At 41.8% G+C, this 22,766-nt stretch overlaps 1 protein-coding gene across 6 annotated transcripts in view; it reads left to right on the top strand.

Annotated features, from left to right (window-relative positions):
* The window catches only part of arap3 (ArfGAP with RhoGAP domain, ankyrin repeat and PH domain 3), a 352,080-nt gene that overhangs the window by 170,832 nt on the left and 158,482 nt on the right, over positions 1 to 22,766 (top strand). For all 6 annotated transcript variants that reach the window (XM_072590235.1, XM_072590229.1, XM_072590232.1 and 3 more), the window contains 4 exons: positions 950 to 1,134; positions 8,074 to 8,180; positions 15,794 to 15,993; positions 16,143 to 16,228. In XM_072590235.1, coding sequence (XP_072446336.1) covers positions 950 to 1,134; positions 8,074 to 8,180; positions 15,794 to 15,993; positions 16,143 to 16,228 — 578 coding nt within the window. The remainder of the gene's footprint in view (positions 1 to 949; positions 1,135 to 8,073; positions 8,181 to 15,793; positions 15,994 to 16,142; positions 16,229 to 22,766) is intronic.

Below are 22,766 nucleotides of genomic sequence, written 5' to 3'. Positions count from 1 at the left end.
TATAAAGCTCTGATTAAGCCCTATTTAGAATACAGTGTCCAGTTTTGGGCCCCACACCTCAGGAAGGACATACTGACACTGGAGTGTGTCCAACAGAGATTCACACGGATGATCCCTGGAATGGTAGGCCTAACATATGATGAACGGCTGAGGACCCTGGGTTTGTATTCAATAGAGTTTAGAAGGTTGAGGGGAGATCTAACAGAAACTTACAAGATAATGCATGGCTTAGATAGGATGGACGCTGGGAAATTGTTTCTGTCAGGCAGGGATACTAGGACTTGTGGGCACAGCCTTAGAATTAGAGGGGGTCAATTTAGAACAGAAATGAGACATTTCTTCAGCCAGTGAGTGGTGGGCCTGTGGAATTCACTGCCATGGAGTGCAGTAGAGGCCAGGACGTTAAATGTCTTCAAGACAGAGATTGATAAATCCTTAATCTCGCAAGGAATTAAGGGATACGGGGAGAGTGTGGGTAAGTTTGTTGAAATGCCCATCAGCCATGATTAAATGGCAGAGTGGACTCGATGGGCCAAATGGCCTTACTTCCACTCCTATTTCTTATGGTCTTACCATATGTTCACCCAAACGACTGATGGGACATCCATAAAACAATTGTTTTAAGATTCCTTTCCATGGAGAGATGGTCAAAAAACATCTGAAATGTGAAGGTAACCATAAATATTGTCTATTGAATAATGCAATATCATGCAATAAAAATAAATAAGTACATAAATAAATACCTCTTCCTACTGCTCTTCACCTCTCTATCTCACCTTTCTCCTTCAGATACTCCTTTGAATAACATTTGATGACCTGACTTAATATTTGTTTCAGACTTTATTTATAAAACTTCTGCCCATTAGCTTGGAATTTTTTATTACATGAAAGGTGTTATATAAATAGAAGATACTTGATATGTGATTGTGGCTGTCTTTATATATTTCAGGACAGAGAAACGAGTGGTGTACACACTTGCAGAATGCTGTCAAAGAATATCATTTCTCCTCCTCTCGTCGCGTTGGATCAATGGCCTTCTACCAGAAGTACAGTTGCCTGGAGATGAAGGGATACAAATCGAAAGTGTATGGTGCCCTCTGTACTGACATCTTGTGGCTGTACAAAAATGAGCAGGTCAGAATGAAACGGGTTATTCTGAGAGGCTGGAACAGTGGGAGGTTCACAATAATGCAATGTCCAAGAAATGTGATGTCATTTTTGTGGGGATTATCCAGAAAGGACACAATAAATGTTTTATTGGATAATGCGACACATTTATGTGGGTGGCACGGTGGCACATTGGTTAGCACTGCTGCCTCACAGCGCCAGAGACCTGGGTTCAATTCCCGCCTCAGGCGACTCTCTGTGTGGAGTTTGCACATTCTCCCCGTGTCTGCGTGGGTTTCCTCCGGGTGCTCCGGTTTCCTCCTACACTCCAAAGATGTGCAGGTCAGGTGAATTGGCCATGCTAAATTGCCCGTAGTGTTAGGTAAGGGGTATATGTAGGGGTATGGGTGGGTTGCGCTTCGGCGGGGCGGTGTGGACTTGTTGGGCCGAAGGGCCTGTTTCTACACTGTAAGTAATCTAATCTAATTTAGTAACAATTTTAAGGAGAAATCTCCACATTTTCTGCAAATACATCATTTTTTAATATTAAGTTAAAACATATTGATTAGAATAAGTCACTATAAATTGCTTCGTTCTTTACTGATTTTAATGCTAGTCAATACTAGTCATTGCAGTTTAACTGATTTGGCTGACTGAAAGAACTTATTGTCGGCATGAATGAACTGCAACAGAATTTGTTGACCATAACTTTACACAGAGGATAGGAAGAGAAGAAATCTTACCTGCAGCCACATGGATCCAGGCCAGCAGTGTCTACATCCCATCAGTGAATAACCTTCTGTTATATTTTCTTATCTTCTTTTGGCTCTCCTGATTTGCTTTTCAGATTTCCCTTTGTACCATTCTGTATGGCTGGAGGGCTTCTGCTGTTTTAGGCCCTTGTTATCTATCAGAAGACCAGAGCGATAGATGCAGATTAGGCTATATGGCCCATCGAGTCTGCCCCACCATTTTATTATGGCTAATATGCTTCTCAATCCCATTCTCTTACCTTCTACCCAAATCTTTGATCCCCTGACCAATCAAGAACTAATCTATCTTACATACATTCAATGACTTGGCCTCCATAGCCTTGTGAGGCAATAAGTTCCACAGAATCACTATTCTCTGGCTGAAGAAATACTCCCTCATCTCAGTTCTAAAGTTGTCCCTTCATTCTGTGGCTGTAAACTAGGGGCCTCATCTCTCCATGTCCTCTCTATCCAAGCCTCTCAGTATTCTGTAAGTTTCGATCAGATCCCCCCTCATCCTTCTAAACTCCACTGAGTACAGACCCAGAGTCCTCAAGTGTTCCTCATATGACAAGCTCTTCATCTCTGGGATCATTCTTACAAACCTCCTCTAGACCCCTCCAATGCCGGCACATCTTTCCTTAGATACGGAGCATAAAACTGCTCATAATATTCCAAATGTGATGATCAGAGCCTTATACAGCTTCAGCAGTACATCTTTCCTCTTGTGTTCTAGCCTTCTTGAAATGAATGCTAACATTGCATTTGTCTTCCTAACGTGCCAACTCAACCTGCACGTTAAGCTTAAGAGATCCTTAACTAAGACTCCAAGTCCCTTTGAGTTTCAGAATTTCAAAGACTTTCACCAGTTAGAAAATAATCTTCCTACCAAAGTGCTTAACTTCACACTTTCCCACATTGTATTCCATCTAACATTGCTTTGCCCACTCTCCTAGCCTGTCCAAGTCCTTATGCAGACTCCGTGCTTCCTCAAAACTACCAGTTCCTGTAGGCGAAAGTGAGTACTGCAGATGCTGGAGATTAAAGTAAAGATTAGAATAGTGTAGGAAAAGCACAGCAGGTCGAGGAGCAGGAATGGTCTGAAATGTTTGGCTGAAATGTTGATTTTCCTGCTTCTCGGATGCTGCCTGACCTGCTGTGCTTTTCCAGCATGACTCTACTCTTGTCACTGCCAGTTCCTCCGTCTGTCTTTGTGTCATGTGCAAACTTAGCAACATTACCGTTAGCCCCTTCTTCCAGATCCTTAACATATAACATGAATAATCATGGTCTCAACACAGATACCTGCGGAACTCCACTTGTCATCCTGAAAAAGACCCCTTTATCCAAACACTCTGCCTTCTGCCATTCAGTCAATTCTCTGTCCATGCCAGTTCCTTGCCCTAACACCTTCTGCTACAAATTCTCCAAATTATTTACTCACTCAGGATGTGCCTTATTGCAGACATGATCTCTCTTTCCTGACTGTGTGCAACTTACTCTTAAGCTTCCCTTTTCCTCTTTAGAGCTGAAAATGTGTTGCTGGTCAAGCAGCATCCAAGGAACAGGAGAATCGACGTTTCAGGCATAAGCCCTCTTTATCCAATCCAATATGTTCCTTAATATTCAGGACTCACAGATTTGTTGGTCCCATCTATTATCTCAATTGGAACATGCTTGCTTGGTGTTCTACCATTTCCTTTTTCAATGCATCTCATTGCTGTAACATAGATTTAACAAAAGTATCTGATCTGATTCTATTCTGGGAAAATCATATCTGATCTTATTAAAATCACCCTTCCCCCAGCTTAAACCTTTGATTTCAGGCCCATTCTTGACTTCCTCCATAACAGTCTTGAAGCTAATAGCACTATGATCGCTGTCTGTAAAATGCCTGCGCACTGATAGTTCACCAGCTTGCCCAACTTCACTTCCTCAAATTAAGTTCAGGACCACACCCTCCTATGTAGGGTTTTCTACTGGCCTAAAAAGTGTTCCTGGATGCATTTTAAGAATTCCGCTCCCTCTATACCTATCACACTATGACTACCTCAGTTAATGTTGGAGAAGTTGTAACTGCTAACTAATGTAACTACCCAATTGGTTTTACACTTCTCTGGAACGTGCCTTCTTACCAGATCTCCTATTTTTCTCAGACTCCCAGCAATTTGATTGCTCCTTTTTTGTCTTTAAATTCTATTCATATGGCTTCATTTGAGAAGCCTTTAAGATTTCATCCTGCCTTACTGCTATAATTGATTCTCTGATCAAAATTCTGACACCCCCTCCTCCTCTTTTACCACCTCCCCTGTTTTGCATGAAGACACTGCGTCCTGGAACATTGAGCTGCAGTCCTGCCCCTCTCTGAACCATGTCTCAGTGATACCTGCTGTCTTGGATCATAGCATGTATTCAAGTGGCTCTTTTCAGATTTGGTTAAATGTAGTTAAAGGAAAACTCAACAACAGCAATTTGATGAAATATGAATATTTATTGAATAATAAAAAAGAGATGAGAAAGGAAGAAAAAGAAATCAATGATTCTCGTGCCCTCCTGCCTATCAGGAACCCCTCAATTGACAGCTGGTGTAGACACTCAGATTTGTTCCTGGCATCATTTGCGATCCTGGTTTGAGGTGAATGAAACTCTCTTACGCTGTGTAACAAACAACAGTACAGAAAAACAAATACAGAAAACAAGCCATCTTCAGTACATACAGAAATGTTCACAGGACTCATTCAAGTTCATGCAGTTATTGAATAATATCAATAATTTTGGCCTTTCAGCCCAACCTATACACAGCCACACATTCATCTGGATTAACTTTCTAGTTCTATACCTACTGGTATGTCACCGGATGTAATCCGTAGATGACTAACTTTTAGTTCCTGTTCATTAATCTACTTTTTGCAGGACCTCATTCCTTTTTTAAATCTATTTCATTGATATCAGTATGTATCAGGATCTCTGTCTGTTACCCCTCCCACTTAAGAACACTCCAAAGCTATTTAGAAATATCCCTGACCCTTGCCAGGGATCACCAGGGAGGCAACAATAATCCTGGAGTCTGTTTTGTAGCCATAGAAATGCCTGTCTGTTCCCCTTACAACAGAATTCCCTTCCACCACAGCCCTGCCATTGTTCTAGATCATTTCAATCTTGCTACCTTCAACCAGGACTTCTCAGCCTTAGAGTCATAGAGATGTACAGCACGGAAATAGTCCCTTTGGTCTAACTCATCCATGCCGAGCAGATGTCCCAATCGCACCGAGTCCCATTTGCCAGCACTTGGCCCATATCCCTCCAAACCCTTCCTATTCATATACCCATCCAGATGCCTTTTGAATGTTGCAATTGTATGAGCCTCCCCCAGTTCCTCTGGCAACTCATTCCATACATACACCACCCTCTGCATGAAAATGTTGCCCCCAGGTCCCTTTTATATCTTTCCCCTTTCACCCTAAACCTGTGCCCTCTAGTTCTGAACTCCCCCACCCCAAGGAAAAAGACTTTGTCTATTTATCCTATCCATGTTCCTCAATTTTATAAACCACTATGAGGTCACCCCTCAGCCTCTGACCATCTAGGAAAAACAGCCCCAGCCTATTCAGCCTCTCCCTATAGTTCAAATCCTCTAACTCTGGCAACATTCTTGTAAATCCTTTCTGAACCCTTTCAAGTTTCACAACATCCTTCCGATAGGAAGGAGACCAGAATTGCATGCAATATTCCAACAGTGGCCTAACCAACATTCTGTACAGCCATGAAATAACCTCCCAACTCCTGTAGTTGAAAAGTGTGGTGCTGGAAAAATGCAGCAGGCCAGGCAGCATCCGAGGTGCAGGAGAATCGACATTTCTGGCATAAACCTTTCTTCAGGATTCCTGAAGAAGGGCTTATGCCCAAAACTTCGATTCTCCTGCTCATCGGATGCTGCCTGGTCTGCTGCGCTTTTCCAGCACCACACTTTTCAACTCTGGTCTCCAGCATCTGCAGTCCTCACTTTCTCCCAACTCCTGTACTCAGTACTCTGACCAATAAATGAAAGCATACTGAGCGCCTTCTTTACTATCCAATCTACCTGTGATTCTACTTTCAAGAAAGTATGAACCTGCGCTCGCATTCCCTTCTCTGCTCTAAAGAAAATTCTCCAAAATTAGGATCGGTTAATCTTGGGTTAACACTCTGAGGGCAACATGATGGCTCAATGGTTAGCACTGCTGCTTCACAAGTGCCAGGAACCTGGGTTCAATTCCAGTCTTGGATGACTGTCTGTGTAGAGTTTGCACATTCTCCCTGTACCAAGTGCTTCAGTTTCTTCCCACAGTTCAAAGATGTGTAGGGTAATTGGATTGGCTATGGGAAATGAAGGGTTACAGGGGTACAGTCTGGGTAGATGCTGTTCAGAGGGATGGTGTTGTCTTGATGGACTGAATGGCCTACTTTCACACTGTAGGGATTCTACGATAATGTGTGGTGTCAGTAACTCTCTCTGAAATGGCCAGGCATCCACAGCTATCTCAATTACACTTCCCTACACCATGGTTCCTAAAACCCGATTCCATTCTCTCAGCTTCCCTACACCATGGTTCCTAAAACCCGATTCCATTCTCTCAGCTTCCCTACACCATGGTTCCTAAAACCCGATTCCATTCTCTCAGCTTCCCTACACCATGGTTCCTAAAACCCGATTCCATTCTCTCAGCTTCCCTACACCATGGTTCCTAAAACCCGATTCCATTCTCTCAGCTTCCCTACACCATGGTTCCTAAAACCCGATTCCATTCTCTCAGCTTCTGCATGTTTGTTGAACCTGTTCAGAGAATATGATTATTTCCAGCAGTGCTTCCGATACACATCTTTCCTTTTGAACTGAGGACTCACCATAGCTTATACAACATGGCTCTGCACTGTGATGGATCTATCTCATGCAGTACTGCTCTCACTTCTTCTCCTCCCTTTCAGAACCATGGTAGACCTGTCCTCAGCCTCACCTTTGATGCCATCCTCTTCTATACTCATGGCTCACTGTCTACCATTCCGGCCACCTCCAGCATGATGCCACTATCAAACACATCATTGTACCCTCTCTCACCCTTCCAAAGGACACATTGGTCCACTCATCAGTCACACCCAAAATCCTATCTCTGAACTATGACACCAAAAACGAGATACAACATCTCCCTATTTACCTGATCCTTTATCACCACAATCTTTCAGTTTTGCTCAGTAATATCAGTAAAGAATGTATCAGGAAATCAAAGTATTCTGAATGCTGGAGATCTGAAACAAAAAAGTAAAAAGTGCTGGAGAAACTCAGCAAGTCTGGCAACGTCTGTGAAAAGAGAATTGGCATTAACATTCTGAGTCCAATGTGACTCTACTCCAGGACTGAAGGGGCTTGGAAAAGCAATGGATTTCATGCTGTTGACAAAGAAAGAGGAGCAAGTGGTGATGGGGAGGATGCCCAGTACAAAAGGCAAAGGGAATAGTAGTAATAATGGAGAAGAGCTCTCGCTGAACAGTTCATATTAATAGGACATGTTATAATGGAATGCCAAAAGCAAGCCTATACAACTGAGGAATTGGGTGGGTGAACATCAAAATGTTGGATAGTGTTCACATTGTGAATTTGTTAAACTCAGCGTTGAGTCCTGAAGGCTTAAAGTGCTAAGTGAGAAATGTGGTGCTGTTCCTCCAGCTTGATTTGCACCTGCTGGAATACTTCCACTGACCAAGGATGGAAAATTTAGCATGAAACCAAAATCATGTATTAATATATCAAGCAACTCGAAGGTTTGGCTGGCAATCTATTTCAAATTGATGGTCTAATAATTCATGAAGCTAGTGGTTAGAGGGCCTTGATTTGAATATTGCACTGTATAAATTTAATTCCTTTGGTTTATTAACTACTGATATCCTTCAGAAAAAATCTTAACTCTTGCCATCAACTTGTGATTTTAGAATAAAAGCTATTTCTTGACATCTCTTGTAGTGCTCTTGTCAAGTCTCACTTGCTCCAGAGTGTGCAATAACATCTCTGAGCAGGATAATAAAGAAATATCTAAAAACTACTTCTTAACAGTGCAAATTTTCAAAACTCCAAGGACATTCAGTGCTTCATTGATACCTGTTGAAAATGTGAGAAAAAAATCTTCAATGCATTTGAATTGTGCAGCAAACCGATACTAATACGCACTGTCTTTATTGGCAGAGTTTTAAAACTGGGATTGGGATCACAATGATTGGAGTACAGGGATCTACAATTCGTGATGTTAATCGTAAAAGTTTTGAGATAATTACTCCTTTGAAAACTTTCAGGTAAGTGACTTTGTATTGTAATTTCTCTGCTGTTTCTATGACCACAAATTAACAGGATCTGAATCTCACAAACAGCCATTGACAGATTTTAGATTAATAGGACTGAAAAGTTATTGAGCACAGTAAGAATGTGGAGTTGAGGTTACAATCAGATCAGCCATGATATTGCTAAATGGTGGAGCAGGTTTGAGACACAAAATGGCCTACTTTTGCTCCTAGATTGTATGAAAACAAAACATATTCTTAATTGTTGTTGGTGAGTGTCACAGTGCCAAACCCAATCTTGTTTCAGGAGTTGCTGTGGAATGGTATCATGGTCAGCACAGACATGGTGGGCCAAAGGGCCTGTTCTTGTGCTGTACTGTTTTATGTTCTTAACTCTACATTAAAGCACTGGTGTTTGTTGACTGTACAGAGTGATGGAAAATTTTTGATGTTCGCTGAGTTTTGCAATTCATCTTGATCCCAGAATTATCAATTAAATGGCCCAGGAAAGTGGTGATAGACTCTGAAAATGGTTGAGCATGAGAGCTGTGATCTGATAGAAGTTTTCAAAATATTAACAGGAAAAAGCAGAATAGATGAGAATAAACCATTTCCACTGGTTGGTGATTCTAGAAGTATGGGCATAGTCTTATAAGGAGAAAGTGAGAACTGTAGATGCTAGAGATCAGAGTCGAGAGTGTGGTGCTGGAAGAGCACAGCAGGTCAGGCAGCATGCAAGGAGCAAGAGAATCAATGTTTCGAGCATAAGCCCTTCATCAGGAATTCCTGAAGAAGAGTTTTGACCTAGTGTTGGGAATTAAGGCAGGGCAGGTGACTGAGGTGTCAGTGGAGGACAACTTTGGGGCCAGTGACCATAATTCTATTAGTTTTAAAATAGTGATGGAAAAGGATAGACCAGATCTAAAAGTTGAACTTCTAAATTGGAGGAAGGCTAATTTTGACGGTATTAGGCAAGAACTTTCAAAAGCTGATTGGGGGCAGATGTTCGCAGATAAAGGGGCAGCTGGAAAATGGGAGACCTTCAGAAATGAGACAGCAAGAGTTCAGAGACAGTATATTCCTGTTAGGGTGAAAGGAAAGGCTGGTAGGTGTAGGGAATGCTGGATGACTAAAGAAATTGAGGGTTTGGTGAAGAAAATGAAGGAAGCATATGTCAGGTATGGACAGGATAGATTGAGTGAATCCTCAGATGAGTATAAAGGCAGTAGGTGTACAATTAAGAGGGAACTTAGGAGTGCAAAAAGGGGACATGAGATAGCTTTGTGGCAGATAGAGTTAAGGAGAATCCAAAGGGTTTTTACAAATACATTAAGGACAAAAGGGTAACTAAGGAGAGAATAGGACCCCTCAAAGATCAGTAAGGCAGCCTTTGTGTGGATGTGCAGTCGATGGGGGAGATACTAAACAAGCATTTTGTATCAGTATTTACTGTGGAAAAAGACATGGAAGATATAGAAAGTCGGGATATCTTGAAAAATGAGCATATTACAGAGGAGGCAGTGCTGGATGTCTGGAAATGCATAACAGTGGATAAATCCCCAGGACCTGATCAGGTGTACCCTAGAACTCTGTGGGAAGCTAGGGAAGTGATTGCTGGGCCGCTTGCTGAGAGTTTGTATCATTGATAGTCACAGGTGAGTTGCCGGAAGACTGGAAGTTGGCTAACATGGTGCCACTGTTTAAGAAGGGTGGTAAGGAAAAGTCAGGGAACTATAGACCCATGAGCCTGATGTTGGTGGTGGGAAAGTTGTTGGAGGAAATCCTGAGGGACAGGATGTACATCTATTTAGAAAGGAAAGGGCTGATTAGGGATAGTCAACATGGCTTTGTGTGTGGAAATTCAGGTCTCACTAACTTGATTGAATTTTTTGAAGAAGTAACAAAGAGGATTGATGAGGGCAGAGTGGTAGATGTGATCTATATGGACTTCAGTAAGGCGTTTGACAAGGGTCCGCATGGGACACTAGTTAGCAAGGTTAGATCTCATGGAATACAGGGAGAACTAGCTATATGGATATAGAACTGGTTCAAAGGTAGAAGCAGAGGCTGGTGGTGCAGGTTTGTTTTTCACTCCAGAGGAGGCCTGTGACTGGTGGAGTGCCACAAGGATCGGTGCTGGGTCCACTACTTTTCATTATTTATATAAATGATTTTGATGTGAACATAACAGGTGTAGTTAGTAAGTTTGCAGATGACACCAAAATTGGAGGTGTAGTGGATAGTGAGGAAGGTTACCTCAGATTACAACGGGATCTTGATCAGATGGACCAATGGGCTGAGGAGTGGCAGATGGAGTTTAATTTAGATAAATGCGAGGTGCTGCATTTTGGGAAAGAAAATCTTAGTATGATTTATACACTTAATGGTAAGGTCCTAGGGAGTGTTGCTGAACAAAGAGACCTTGGAATGCAGGTTCACAACTTCTTGAAAGTAGAGTTGCAGGTAGAAAAGATAGTGAAAAGAACAACAAAGAACAAAGAACTTCGGCCTCCAAGCCTGAGCCAATCCAAATCTACTGTCTGAACCTGTTGCCCAATTCGTAAGCATCTGTAGTCCCCTGCTCCCCACCTACTCATGCATCTGTCCAGACACATCTTAAATGAATCTACCGTGTCTGCCTCTACCACCTCTGCTGGTAGCGGTTTCCAGATGCCCACCAGCCTCTGTGTGAAGTACTTGCCTCGTGTATCCCTCTTAAACTTTCCACCTCTCACCTTGAAAGCGTGACCTCTCGTTATTGAATCCTTCACCCTGGGAAAAAAGCTTGTCTCTATCCATCCTGTCTATACCCTTCATGATTTTGTAAACTTCAATCAGGTCCCCCCTCAATCTTCTTTTTTCTAGTGAAAACAAACCTAACCTACTCAACTTCTCTTTATAGCTAGCACCTTCCATACCAGGCAACATCCTTGTGAACGTTCTCTGCACCTTCTCCAAAGCGTCCACATCCTTTTGGTAATGTGGTGACCAAAACGGTACACAGAATTCTAACTGCGGCTGAACCAATGTCTTGTACAATTTTAATGTGACTTGCCAGCTCTTATACTCAAGACCCCGTCCAATGAAGGCAAGCATACTATATGTCTTCTTGACCACTCTATCCACCTGTGCAGCAACCTTCAGGGTACAATAGACCTGCAGTCCCAGATCTCTCTGCCTATCAACTTTTCCCAAGGCTCTTCTGTTCATTGTATAATTCGCTCTAGAATTTTTCTTGCCTAAATGCATCAACTCACATTTGCCTGGATTGAAATCCATCTGCCACTTTTCCGCCCAACTCTCCAGTCTATCTATATCCTCTTGTATTCTTTGACCGTCCCTTATGCTTTCTGCTACTCCACCATTTGGTATGCTTTCCTTTATTGGTCAGAATATTGAGTATAAGAGTTGGGAGGTCATGTTGCAGCTGTACAGGACGTTGGTTAGGCTACTTTTGGAATATTGCATGCAATTCTCGTCTCCTTCCTATTGGAAGGATTTGGAGGGCAATGAGCTGGATGCTAGCATGTGGGTCTAGATTGGGTTAGGATACCTGGTTGGCATGGGCAAATCGGACCGAAGGGTCTGTTTCTGTGCTGTACACACTCTGTTACTCTATGACCCTATTATGCCTGAAACGTCAATTCACCTGTTTGTTGGATGCTGACCTGCTGTGCTTTTCCAGTGCCATACTTTTTGACTCTGATCTCCAGTATTTGCAATCCTCACTTCCTTCTAAAGAAAATAACGCCAGCCTATCCAGCCTCTCTTCATTGCTAAAATGTTCTAACCCAGGCAACGTCCTGGAGAATTTCATCTGCAACTCCTTCCAGCCTGTTCTGTGGTAACCAGAACTGGATGTAGTGCTCTAGCTGTGGCCTAACCAAAATTTTGTGCATTACAACATTGCATTCCTGCACCTCTAATCTGTGCCCCTTGGTGGATGGATCAATGACCTAGGGCCCTAGAATCAAAATTAGCTGCCAGAGGATTAGAGGAAGTCAAAGAGTCATACAGCATGAAAATAGACCCTTCATGCCAATTAGTCCATGCCGATCATGTTCCAAAACCAAACTAGTCCCATCCACCTGTGCTTGGCCTGTATTCCTCCAAACCTTTCCCATTCATGAACTTATCCAAATGTCTCTTAAATGTACCTGCATCCATCATTTTCTCTGTCAGTTCAGTTCACAGATGAACCACCCTCTGTGTGAAAAGGTTGCTGTCAGGTCATTAGAACTTAAGAACTAGGACTAGGAGTAGAAGTAGGCCATCTGGCTCCTCCAGCCTCCTCCTCCATTCATTAAGATAATAGCTGATCTTTTCACATACTCAGCCCCACTTACCCGAGCTCTCATCATATCCCTTAATTCATTTATTTGTTTAAAAAAAGTCGATCTCAGCTTTAAAAATGTTTATTGAAGTAGCGTGAACTACTTCACTGGGCAAGGAGTTCCACAGTTTTACAACCCTCTGGGTGAAGAAGTTCCTTCTCAATTCAGTCCTAAATCTGCTCCCCCTAATTTTGAGGCTACGCCTTCTTGTCCTAGTTTCACCTGCCAGTGGAACCATCTTCTCTTTGGCACGGCAGCTCAGTTGTTAGCACTGCTGCCTCACAGCGCTAGGGACCCAGGTTCAAATCCAGCCTCAGGTGACTGTATGGAGTTTGCACATTCTCCCCATGTCTGCGTGGGTTTCCTCCGGGTGCTCCAGTTTCCTCCCACAGTCCAAAGATGTGCAGGTTAGGTGAATTGGCCATGCTGAATTGCCTATAGTGTAGTTTAGGTGCATTAGTCTGGGGTAAATGTAGAGTAATGGGGTTGGGGTGGGACACTCTTTGTTGGACTGAAGGGCCTGTTTCCACACTGTAGGGATTCTGTGATTTTATCTATTCCTTTCACAATATTGTATGTTTCCAGAAGATCCTCCCTCATTTTTCTAAATTCCAATTAATATAATCCCAGCCTGCTCATTGTCTCTCCCATAAGCCAACCCCCTCAACTCCGGAATCAACCTAGTGAACCTCCTCTGCCCCCGTCCAGTGCCAGTACATCCTTTCTCAAGTAAGGAGACCAAAACTTCATGCAGTACTCCAGGTGTGACCTCACCAGCACCCTGTACAGCTGCAATGTAACCTCATTACTTTTAAACAAAATCCCTTTAACAATGAAGGACAACATTCCATTTGCCTTCCTAATTACTTGTTGCACTTACAGACCTACCTTCTGTGATTCATGTACAAGGACACCCAGGTCCCTCTGCAGAGCAGCATGCTGCAACCTTTTACCATTCAAGTAATACTGTTACTCCAACCAAACGAATGACTTCACATATATTAACAATGTATTCCATCTGCCAGACCTTTGCCCACTCCCTTAAAGTATCCATGTTCCTCTGCAAAGTTTCTCAGTCCTCTGCACACTTTTTTCTGCCACTCACCTTAGTATCATCTGCAAACTTTGACACACTACACATGTTCCCCAGCTCCAAGTCATCGCTATAAATTGTGAATAATTGTGGTCCCATCACTGATTCCTGAGGCACGACATTAGTTACAGATTGCCAACCAGAATAGCATTCATTTAACTGGTGCCCAATCAGAAAAAATATTGTTATGATTATATTGTATAAGAGGATGACTGGTTCGTATTTAGTGGATTCCTAATCATCCCAAGGCATATTCAAATATTGTTGATCCAGCTGCTGACTGTTTAAAGGAGCCTTTGAGCTGATCTCTTCCTGGCTTCTGAATGAGTTTCCAATGCACACTTTGGTCAAGAATTCCTCTGGGATCTGGATGCTGAGACACTCTTTGAAGTTCTCTGCATCATCTTGTTGTCAGCTGTTGTAGAACTCTGGTCATAAGTAGTGGCTATGTATAATGTTACATGATTTTAGTCAAATCTGGGGCAAAGACTTTTCACTTTTGCACCTTCAACCTTGTCACTTGACCCTCAGTGAAAGGTTCGTAGAGTGTTGCCACCAGGCTTTAATGATGCAACTGGGTTCTGGAAACTTATTTTTTATTCATTAATTGGACATAGGTATTGCTGGCTGGACCAGCATTTATTGCCTAATCCAACTTGCCCTTTGAGAAGTTGGTGGTGAGTTGCCTTCTTGGACGACTGCTGTCCACATGCTGTAGACAGATGGTACTGGTCATGGGTTTAATTTCTACGGTGCATCTTGAAGCTGATACACACTATTGCTACTGAGTTCAGTTGACCTTTGACCTCCTTCCAATATCACTGGGCATTCCTTCAGATACTGAGACTGCACTGACCCAGGGGGACACTCTTGAACTAGTTTGGGCATGGGCCTCACATCTGGTCCCAAGGAAATAAACATCCTATCTTCAAATCATCCTGTCCAGCAGGACCTCCAAGTCCCTACCCAGAGAGAAGGGCACCAATTTCCACCTGTCTGCCTTGTCTGAAACAAATGTCAGGAACTCTTCAGGGCAGCTCCAGACTAACAGAGCTTGTTGAAGTGCTCAATAGCCTGTTAAAGATGGCACTGGTGCTGGAGATGTTGGTTGATTTCAGATTCTCCCAGCCATAGTCAGGGAAAAGCATGAGGTAAGATGGGGCTAATATCAGTCCAGTAGTGTGCTATAGAGTCAGGTTAAATAGTTAATGAGACAAAAATAGTACAATACAGCAAGAGATCTCATTCGGTGTCTTGGCGAGAAACCCTCCAAGAAACTGAATTTAAAAACTGCCACTTTGCCAGAAAAACATAAAATTCAGCCCATAGTCATTATTAGACTTTTGATTCCTGAGTTGTTTTGAATTCAAATTTCATTTTCTGTTGTCATGGGATTCAAACTCAGTTCTCCATAAAATAACCTGGTCACTAGATTACTCGATTACCAACATACAATACAATACAATTCTTTGCTATCACTTCCTCTGACATTTAAGAGCTGGAAGTCATTTTGCTGCAAACTAATGAAAGTTTATTGGTTGTTGATGTTAGTTACAGAGACGACTTTCACAGGATTCTAACAGAACTTTGTTCCCACAGATCCCAGTTCCATGTGATATGGCATCAACTTGTATTGGCATGCCACATTAACCTATTATACTCCAGTGCTCTATATAAAGTAGCTTTGTCTTAGATTATGTCCAAACAGTAAACTTGATTTGTATTTATATGTTAAAGTTTAGAATTCTATAGAGTGTACGTATATACAAAAAAAGAAGGAAAAGAAAGTTAAAAAGAAAGAAATTTGTGAGTTATATATAACATATTTTCATGGAGAAATTTGCAGAAAATGGAAGTCAATAAGCTGTAATTTTATGCTGAGTAAGTTTGCAGAGTGTAAAAGATATCTATGTGAATAAAATCTTAACCAGTGATGATTTCCACATTGCATGAAAGTCTACTGTGTGATTGACCCAAATTAATTGCAGCTTTTCAAATGGGTCAAATGAAAAGCATCACCTATTCAGCCAACTAATGGAATTGACCTCCATTGCTATCTTACCTGGGTCAGAAATTCTCATTTTGAGATTTCAAGCAAAATAAATACACTGTAAGTAGACAAAGGCAGGCTGAACTGAATTAAGTAATGGATTAAATGACAATGTTACTAGAATAATGTGTTGTGCTTTTTAATGGTGCAGTTTTACAGCAGAATCTGAACGAGAGAAGAAAGAATGGATTGAGGCACTTCAGGACTCAATTGCTGAGACTCTGTCTGACTATGAAGTGGCTGAGAAGATCTGGTCTAACAAATCAAACAAAGCATGTGCAGACTGCAAAGCACAGAATCCTGACTGGGCATCCATTAACCTTTGTGTTGTTATCTGTAAGAGATGTGCAGGTAATTGTCAACAGCTATTACCAAATTAGCTGTCAGATTTCAAACAACAATTTCAACTTGCCAGAATATAATTTAAATATATGTGGGAGGAGGGTACAGATTTTTCAGATGAAACAGTGATTTCCTTTTTTTTTGTTTGCTTTTTCCAGGTGAACATCGGGGCTTAGGAACAAACATTTCAAAAGTACAGAGCTTGAAACTTGACACAAGTATATGGAGCAATGAAATTGTACAGGTCAGAGGACTGTCACTTTTAATATCTAAGATATTTTCTGAATAGGTTGCTCACTTGTCTCGAGAAGAATACAGGGACAGCAATAAAGCATTATGACTTAGAGAGGCAGAATGTTGAAATTGGTGTATCACAAGTGTCAGCACTGAAATTACTGCTGCTCACCTTTTACATTAAAACCATGCCTTTGGAATCAAAATTGTCACACCTCACTGGGATAGCATGCTGGAAATCAAGCCCTGCTATTCTCACAGTTGTCACAAAGTTACAGATTTTAAGAAGTACAAAGAATGCCTCAATTCCTTGTCTTTCACACCCAGGTTGACAGAACCATGGGCCAGGTTTCTGTACTCAATAAGAACTCTTATTTATCAGAAATAATTAGGTTCTAGCTACAGGTAAACAATTAGAAATCGTTAGGATATAGAACTAATTAATCGCCTTTTAAACTCCTCTTACAGACAAAATTAATCTGAAAAGATAGCTTTTTAGTAGTCTTTGTTCCCAGGTTCTGTTGTTGAATTTATTCTTATAACTCATATTCTAGACAGCATGTTGCTTCAGTTGACTTTCTGTACCATTTCCACTAGTCAGAAAGAGAGACAATGTTGCTGAATCATTAATAAAAAATCTCTGACTTATCAATTAAAAGTCATAGCTTACAAACATTGTTGAAGGAAAGACAAACTAGTTCTCTCCAGGGTGACAATAAGTTTTGACTGCAGAGAACAGAGACACTAATTGAGCTGTTCTCTCTGAATGGAACTTGTTCTCAGCTCCAAGATGCTCATTTATCTGAGAACCAATTATACAGCTGTTGGCAGGCAAAGAGGTTTCTGTCATTGATAACTGGTCACTAGTCCATAAACCAATCAGATTCTTGTTCCCAGCAAAAGCTGTATCAGTACACCCCTTCATGTCTAAATTGTCAGCAATTCTGCAAATATTACTTGTTCAGGCAGTTACAGAGTCAGAGGACATGCAGCATAGAAATAGGCCCTTCTGTACATTATGTTTATTCTTTGCTACTCATTGCTGACTATACCAGCATTTATTGCATATCCATAATTTCCCAGAGGGAAATTAAGAGTCAACCACATTGCTGTGGGTCTGGAGTCACATGGAGGTCAGACCAGGTAAGCATGGCAGTTTCAAAGAACAATGAACAAAGGAAATTACAGCAAAGTATAGGCCCTTTGGCCCTCCAAACCTGCGCTGATCCATTTCCTCTATCTCAATCTGTCGCCTATTTTCTAAGGATATTTATCCCTCTGTTCTCTGCCCATTCATGTATCTGTCTACATACATCTTAAATGATGCTATCGTGCCTGCCTGCCTCTACCACCTCTGCTAGCAACGTGTTCCAGGCACCACCACTCTCTGCATAAAGAACTTGCCATGCATATCTTCCCTAAACTTTTCCCCTCTCACCTTGAACTCGTGACCCATAGTAATTGAGTCCCCCAGCCTGGGAAAAAGATTCTTGCTATCCACCCCATCTATACCTCTAATGGTTTTGTAGAGTGCAATCAGGACCCGCTCCCCCAACCACCACCCTCCATCAACCTCTGTCTTTCTAATGAAAAAATCCTAATCTACTCAACCACTCTTCATAGCTAGCGCCCTCCATACCAGGCAACATCCTGCTGAATCTCCTCGGCATCCTCTTCAAAGCATCCACATCATTTTGGTATTGTGGCGAGCAGAACTATACGCAGTTTTCTTCCCTAAAGGACATCAGTGAACCAGATAGGTTTTTCCAATAATCGGCAATAGATTTATGGTCATCATAGAATCCCTGCAATGTGGAACTGTACATTATCATTAGACAATTAATTCAAGATTTTTTATTGAACTCGAATTCCTCCATCTGTCTTGGTGCAATTTGAACCTGCATTCTCAGAACATTAGCTGGGTCTCTGAATTAACAGTCCAGCAATAAAACCACTAGGCCATTGCCTCCTCATACGGTCCAACAAATACTAAACTACACTAATCCTATTGATTTGCACTTGGTTCCTAGCTTACTCTGACCTGGCATTGTAAGTGCTCATCCAGATGCTTTTTAAATATTATGAGACTACCTGCCTCCAGCACCCTGTCAGACAGCATGTTCCATATTTCTATCTCTCTCTGGGTAATTTTTCTTTCTCAGACCCCCTCTAAATTACTTACTCCTCGCACTAATCTTATGTCTGTCACATAGAAAAGATTCTCATGATCTATTCTGACTGTGCCTCTCATAATTTTGTAAACCTCAATTGCTGCCCCCCTCAGCCTCCTTTGCTCTAAGGAAAACAATCCCAGCCTATCCAGTTTCTCCTCATAACTGAAACTTTTCATCCCAGCAGGCAATATCGTGATGAATCTCCTCTACACCCTCTTCAGTGCAATCATATCCTTCTGATGGTGTGACAACTAGAACTGGAAATATTCCATCTGTGGCCCAACCAATGTTTTATAAAGTTGTAACAAGGGTTATACATTATCAAAAAGATAGGCAGGTGGGCGGAGGGAGTGGGTAACTTTATTAGTAAGGGAATGAAATTAAAGCATAGTAAGAAACAAAGTCGAGTTAAATGGTGTAGAATCTGTGTGGGTTGAATTGAGGAACTGCAAAGATTAAAAAAAAACATAGTTGGAGTTATGTGCAGGCCACCAAACAGTGGTCAGGAGCTGGGGTGCAAGATAGACCGAGAGATGAAACAAATGTGTAGGAAAAGCAAAGTTACAGTGATCATGGGGATCTTCAATATGCAGGTGGATGGGAAAATCAGTTTGGTAGTGATTCACAAGAAAGTGAATTTGTGGAATGTCAATGCGATGGCATTTTGGAGCAGCTTGTGGTGGAGCCCACGAGGGAGCAGGCAATACTGGATTTAGTGTTGTGCAATGAGCCAGAATTGATAAGGGAGCTAAAGGTGAAGGAATCCTTAGGATCCCTGGACATCGACCTGGACCCCATATACTGGCCACTGCAGTGGACAGCTGGAACTGACAACCGGAAGCGGCAGAGACAAACCACTATAAATGCCAGAGGAAACATCACAGAAACGCTTCACAGGAGGCTCCCAAGCACTGAGGATGTCACCTAGACAGGGGACGAAATATATGTAACACAAATTCCCAGCTCGGCGAACAGAACCACAACAACAAGCACCTGAGCTACAAACCTTCTCACAAACTTTGGAATCCTTAGGAGGCAGTGATCATAATATAATTGAATTTACTCTGCAATTTGAGAGAGAGAAGATAGAATCAGAGGTAAGGGAATTACAGAAGAATAAATGCAACTACCGAGGCATGAGGGAGGAGCTGGGTAGAATTGACTAAGAGAGGAGCCTAGTAGGAAAGACAGTGAAATAGCAATGGCAGGAGTTTCTGGGAGTAATCCAGGAGACACAGCAGAGATTCATCCTGAGGAAAAAGAAGCATGGTACAAGGAGGATGAGGCAACCACGGTTGATTAGGGAACTTGGGGTTGGATAAAAGCAAAAGAGAAAGCGTATAATATGGCGAACAACAGTGGGAAACCAGAGGGTTGGAAAGCTTACAAAGACCAACAGAAGGCAATAAAAAAATTAATAAAGAGGGAGAAGATTAAATATGAAGGTAAGCTAGCCAGTAATATGAAGAAAAACTGTAAGAGTTTCTTTAGATATATAAAGGGCAAAAGAGAGGCAAAAGTGGTGTTCCGCAAGGATCAGTGTTGGGACCACAATGTTTCACTTTATACGTTAGTGATCTAGATGAAGGAACTGAGTGCATTCTGGCTAAATTTGCAGATAATACAAAGATCGATAGTGGGACAGGTAACGTTGAGGAGGTGGGGATGCTATAGAAGGATTTGGACAGGTTAGAAGAGTGGGCAAAGAAGTGGCAGATGGAGTACAACATGGGAAAGACTGAGGTCATGCACTTTGGTCGGAAGAATAGAGACATGGACTATTTTCTAAATGGTGAGAATCTTCTGAAGTCTAAAGCACAAAGAGACTTGGGAGTTCTGGTCCAGGATTCTCTCAAGGTAAACTTGCAGGTTGAGTCAGCGGTTAGGAAGGCAAATGCAATGATGGCATTTATTTTGAGAGGACTTGAATATAAAACCTTCTGAGGCTCTATAAGGCCCTGGTGAGACCACATTTGGAGTGTGTGCACAGATTTGGGTTCCATATCTCAGGAAGGATGTACTGACCCTGGAGCGTGTTCAGAGGATGTTCACGAGAGTGGTCCCAGAAATGAAAAACTTAACATATGAGGAATGTTTGAGGACTCTACGTCTATACTCGATGGAGTTTAGGAAGATGAGGGGAATATAATAGAAACTACAGAATACTGAAATGGCCTGGATAGGGTGGATGTTGGAATGATGTTTTCATTGGTAGGAGAGACTAGGATCCAAGGAAACAGCCTTAGAGTAAAAGGATGACCTTTTAGAACGAAGATAAAGAAAAACATCTTCAGCCAGAGAGTGGTGAATCTATAGAATTCACTGCCACAGAAGGCTGTGGAGGCCAGCTTATTGAGTATATTTAAGACGGAGATAGATAGGTTCTTGATTGTCAAGGAAATCAAGGGGAGTGTGGAAAAAGCGGGAGAATGAGGTTAAGAAACCTATCAGCCATGACTGATTGACGGTACAGATTCGGTGGGCAGAACAGCCTAATTTCTGTTCCTACGTCTTATGGTCTTTTGGACTTCCTTGCCCCTATATTCTATAAGGAGGACTACAGATGCTGGAGATCAGAGCTGAAAATGTGTTGCTGGAAAAGCACAGCAGGTCAGGCAGCATCCAAGGAACAGGAGAATCAACGTTTCGGGCATGAGCCCTTCTTCATGAAGAAGATTCCTGAAGAAGGGCTCATGCCCGAAACGTCGATTCTCCTGTTCCTTGGATGCTGCCTGACCTGCTGTGCTTTTCCAGCAACACATTTTCAGCCCTATATTCTATACCCTAGCTAATGGAGGCAAGCATCTTGTATGCCTTCTTCAACATCCTTTTTATCTGTGCTAACACCTTCTGGGGTTTATGGACTTGTACACTAAATTCTCTTTGTTCCCCAATATACCCTAGGATCTTAGCATTCATTGTGTACACCCATCCCTTATTAGGTTTCCCAAAATGCATCACCCCATACTTATCATGATCAAATTCCATCTACAATGGAATCTACAACTTACCAACTGATCAATTTCAGACTGCAGCCTGGGACCATACTTCTTTCTAACAAAAACACTATCAATGTTCCTGACATTGGCAAACTTACTAATTAAACATTGTACATTCAGCATTGACATCCTTAATATAAATAACAAACAAGCTTCTAATCTCAAAAACAACCTTCCACTAATACTCTTTGCCTCCTATTTGTAAGCCAATTTTGGTTTGGGTTTGCTGACTTGCTTTTGATCCCATGGGCCCTTATCATGGCCTTACGTGTGAGACCTTGTTAAACGCCTTACTGAAGTCCATGTAAATCACATCAGTTGCACTATCCTCATCAATATATATACAGTCACCATTTCACAAACACAATTAAATTGGTCAGGCTGGATCTCCCTCTAACATATCTGTGCTGACTATCCCAGATCAATCCTTGCCTTTCCAAGTATTGATTAATCCTATCCCTTAGAATATTTTTTTATCAGTGATGTCAGACTAACAGGTCTGTAGTTACCTGGCATATCTCTGCTGCTCTCAATGAATTAAGGAACAACATGAGCTATCCTGCAGTTATCTGTCACTTTGTCTGTGGCCAGTAAAATATTAAATATCGCCAACAGGACCCCAGCAATCTCCTCCCTTGTCTCCCAATAGCAATGGGAATACATCTCATCAGGCCTTACGTATTTATGCCTGAATGCAGATAAGTAATACTCGTTTCAGACCTCACCATTGTCCACTAGCTCTATGCACAGTTTGCCCCTGTGCTCTTTAATAGGCCACACCTTTTCCCTGGTAATTCATTAACCTGTATTCTTATTAAACTCAGCTAGCTGATAATGCTCTGAGGCGAGATTTCTTTATATCCATTGTTTTAGCCACCAACAATCCCCATTAATGGCTATTCACACTTCCAAACAGATTGTTATCCAATTTTTCATCTGCCCAACTACTTTTCTCTCTCTTTGGGCTCTATCTCCATCTATCATTTACCCCTTGCCCCCCTCCTCCACTCCAGCTTCTGCATAAAAATCCACATGTTCCTTGCTGCCATCACTTCTGAGGAAGGGTCACCAGACCTGAAATGCTTACTCTGATTTCTCTTCACAGATGTTGCCAGACCTGCTGAGCTTTTCCAACAATTTCTGTGGCATGTGGAATTTAGTTTAAATAAATCACATTATTCACTTTGAAATTATTGGTTTTGGTAGAATATTTCTTAAATGGTGAGAGGGCTAGGAATATTGGTGTTCAATACAGAGTGTCTTTGTTCTTGAATCAGTGCTGGTGCAACAATCAATAAATAAAGGCAAACGTATGTTGCTAAACAAAAACTGAAAGAACTGCGGATGCTGGAAATCTGAAACAAAACAGGAATTG

Source organism: Chiloscyllium punctatum, chromosome 20, assembly GCF_047496795.1.
Source record: "Chiloscyllium punctatum isolate Juve2018m chromosome 20, sChiPun1.3, whole genome shotgun sequence".
Lineage (NCBI taxonomy): Eukaryota > Metazoa > Chordata > Chondrichthyes > Orectolobiformes > Hemiscylliidae > Chiloscyllium > Chiloscyllium punctatum.
This window is presented reverse-complemented; position numbering and strand designations above follow the sequence as displayed.